We start from the raw sequence: 3,790 nt of genomic DNA, 5'->3' as shown, positions 1-3,790 counted from the left end.
CTGTTTCCACCGAAAAGTAATCTGAGAATGCATTTCCGTCCCAGATTTTACTCGTAGTATTTTCATACAATAGTTGCAATATCCGCACAATCTTCGTAGAGAGTCCATAGCTTGACAATTTATAAAATAAGCTGTTTCTGGGGATCAGATCGAAAGCAGATGAGAAATCTACAAAGAAAGCGTAGGTAGCCTTGTTCTTCAAATTATTCAAATTAACAATGTTAACCAGATTGAATATATTGTCAAGCGTGGAGTACTCTTTTCTGAACCCAGACTGGAACTCATTTAGAATGTCATTTCTTTCTATCCAAGCAGATATCCGATTCAAAAGCAAAGAGTTAAAGATCTTACAGTTAGTGTTTAGAAGTGAAAGTCCCCTATAATTAGCCGCAATGTTAACGTCACCTTTTTTAAACAACGGTATCAAGGTAGATTCTCTGAAAGATAACGGAATCCTTTCATTAAGGAATATAGTGTTGAAGACAGCCAATATTTCTTCTAGAAAATTGCGAGGAGCGTATTTATAGAACTCATAAGGGATTCCATCCAGCCCTGGAGACTTATTTCTTCTAAGCCCTTTAATAACAAAGAATAGTTCACACAGTTCAAAGGGAGAGTCAAGGAATGGGTCGACGTAATAAGGCAAACACCAGTGTATGTTCTCGGATTCCTTTCGGTTAAGTAGTAATGCCTTAAAATGTACCATGTAATCATCAGCATTAAGATTTCCTTTTGAATTTTGTGATCTATTCTTCAATGAATTCGACAAGTTCCACCAATCCTTGCTACTCGTTACTCTGTCCAGTCTTCTGAGGTTCTCATTATAATATTCCAATTTCTTCCTACTACATAGTCTTTGAAACTTGGTTCTCGATGAATAATATCTTTTCTTATTAACATCAGTATGGAGAGCCCTAAACGCTTTAAGGTTCCTGCGCATTACTGAACGCAAACGGAAGCATGTCCAATCAAACCACGGCTGTTTAGGCTCAAAAAATTTCCTGTTTGTGTTTTTGACATGTGCCTGTCTAATCTTTTGCGTTATACCGCAGATCATGTCGTCCACAGACATATCTGCACGGTAGTATCCATTCACTGGGGTGTTACCCAGATTTAACCCGTATTGAGTCATATTTCTATCGCTCCAATAAAGTCTTCTAGTATCATTCTGTTTAGTCACATTGCTAGAATGCTTTGGGATTTTAAGCTGGAGACAGATGGGCATGTGGTCTGAAAACGGCTTAGCAAGTATTGCAAAATTCTCAATATATTGCAACAAATCAGATGAGCAAATGCAGTAATCTATCAATGAGCTTCCCATTACACCAAAGAAACTAAGTTTTCCATCCAAATCACCTAAAGTCCTTCCATTTACCACAATACCACCTATGTCCTCAATCATATTCAAAAGCCGTCTCCCTTGTGTATTTATATTCTTATCTTTAGAGCACCTAATTACATTTATATGAGGTTGGTCCCTGATTATATTTTCGTCCAGGACTTGTTGTTCACCTATTCTTGCATTTAGATCTCCCATAATACAGAAGCTGGTTGGATTTAGACTGCTCAAAAATGATACAAACTTATCTGCATCGTTCTTCCAGCTCGTACTATTCAGATAGGTCGGGATAAGTTGGAATAAATTTCCGTCAATATTCACAGATAGCATTGTATGGCTATTGCATTCGGTAAAGTTTAGCTTGTATTTCTTTTTCATTTCTCTTTTGTAACCGAATAGGCAACCTCCACTAGCACGACCCGATTTATGTATTTTAATTGCTTCAACCCAGTGTAGACAATAATTTTGAAAAAATGATGAGAAATAAGTTTGTTTATTAGCAACAACATGGGTTTCAAACAAAAAGAAAATATCAAACTTATTTAAAAAGGTTATAAAGTTTCCAAAATTTAGCGATTTTTCAAGGTTACAAACGTTATAAGCTATTATATGGCACGAATCAGCTAGCTATTGTACATAAGGATTGTTATCGTTTTTATTTAATACTACGTTTTCGTTGCAAACAACCTCACAACTAAAACCGCATTCAGCTAATATATCTTCTAGAAATTTTACATCGTTTGTAGCGGAAGAACGTATCTTTCCATTGAACCAAGTAAAGCGTTTATCGTTGATGTAGATACAAAATTCACCAAGCCGTACTTTTACATCTTTTTTATGCTTAGATATTACTTTGCTAACTTGCCTGAGGTTGTATCTAATAGACTGTTCAGCTGCAGTGTAATCCTTCTGAATAAAAATTGCTTGTCCCTTAAGGTTACTTCTAGCATTTAAAACCCTTTGGACTTCGCTGGCGGTACCTAGTGTAAACACAAAAGATTTTCCAGAGGATAGCATTTTGGTGTATGTGACGGTAACATCTACATTCAACACGTCTTTACAGATGTCGGCGAGCTTCTTTTTTGCGGCCGGGATATTATTACAGGATAGTCCACTCACCATGATATTTGTGGTTCTCGATTTCTGGTCAACTAGTTCTAGACGGTTTGTTAATTTCTTTATGTCTTCCTTTAATTTAGAATTCTCATGTTTTAATTCTTCAATTTCATGTTTGATATCCGTCAGATCTTCTTTCTTTGCTACACCCTTCAATTTGTCGTCCAGGACTTCGCATAGTTTGCTCCATGTAAACACGTCTTGATGACTGCTTACACTCATATTTAGGGACGGCGCGTATTTTTTTGGTGTATGTTCTTTATGATCAGGTGATGTCGATAAAAGAGTGCGCTTGCTGCTCATTTAGTATTGCAGTGCACCCTGTGTTTTTCGATAACGATTATTTCTTTTACCAGCTGTATGATGATTATCGATTTGTCCGGCAGTTATAGGTTTGATAGAGCAGTCCAGCTGTTGTTTGTATTTTACTCCTTGTGTTAGTGAAAAATGTGGGCGCCTTCCAGTGATTTAGAAATAGTTTTGCAAATAAGATGAAAAAATAAATGCAAAATTGCGTAGAACTATTCTTCAATAAGGACCAATTTCGTCATCGATGAAACAGCCAAGGTTGTATTATAGTTTGAAGCGCCTATAGTGATGTGTATGAACGTATAGCTTGACTTTGCAGCAAAACAATCAGGAGCGGCCAAAAAACACAACCGTATACAAAACAACGAGAACAGTTGATCAAGAATATATATATACTTTATAGGGTCGGAAATGGTGGGTATAGAAATGAATTTGCGTTTGTTTGTATGTACGTTCCGTATAGACTCAAAAACGGCTGAAACGATTTTCTTTAAATTTTCACAGATGGTGCATAATGATTCCGTGGTGAAAATAGGGTACTACATTTTTTGATATCTGAAGGGTGATCGGACCCTCCCCTTTACCCTAATTTTCAGAAACACCAGATCACGGAGATGGGCGGTGCGATTTAAGCAAAATTTTGTGTGCTCTCAAATAGTACCCTAAAAATAAAAATTTGGCATCCAAATTTCGGATGGGGTACCTAGGGGGACTGCCGCACCCTAAAACCTACCAAACATATATTTAGACCAATCACGACAATATGGGACTCAAATGAAAGGTATTAAGGAAAGGAAAACGTATATGATATCCAAATGTGGGACCAAGCCCCAAAACACCCTTAAATCGGTCATATTTACCGACCATAGCAATATGGAACTCAAATGAAAGGTATTTGCGAGTAGAATACGAATCTAATATCCAAATGGGGGACCACGTTTCTAGGGGTCCACCACTTCCCCAAAACACCCCCCAAACAGGACTTATTTACTGACCATGGGAATATGGGTCTTAAATAAAAGGTAT

General features: G+C 37.1%; 1 protein-coding gene across 1 annotated transcript; it reads right to left on the bottom strand.

The window, feature by feature from the left end:
- Nucleotides 1-2,230: 2,230 nt before the first annotated feature.
- On the bottom strand, nt 2,231-2,758 carry LOC131997232 (uncharacterized). The gene is made up of 2 exons (XM_059367859.1): nt 2,459-2,758; nt 2,231-2,319 (listed from the first exon to the last, which is right to left on the bottom strand). The coding sequence occupies exons 1-2, from the start codon at nt 2,756-2,758 to the stop codon at nt 2,290-2,292; spliced, it is 330 nt and encodes a 109-aa protein (XP_059223842.1). The 3' UTR covers nt 2,231-2,289.
- Between the last annotated feature and the right edge of the window lie 1,032 nt (nt 2,759-3,790).

Source organism: Stomoxys calcitrans, chromosome 4 (genome assembly GCF_963082655.1).
Source record: "Stomoxys calcitrans chromosome 4, idStoCalc2.1, whole genome shotgun sequence".
NCBI lineage: Eukaryota > Metazoa > Arthropoda > Insecta > Diptera > Muscidae > Stomoxys > Stomoxys calcitrans.
Note: the sequence above shows the minus strand (reverse complement) of the source record. Positions and strands in the feature narration are given on the sequence as shown.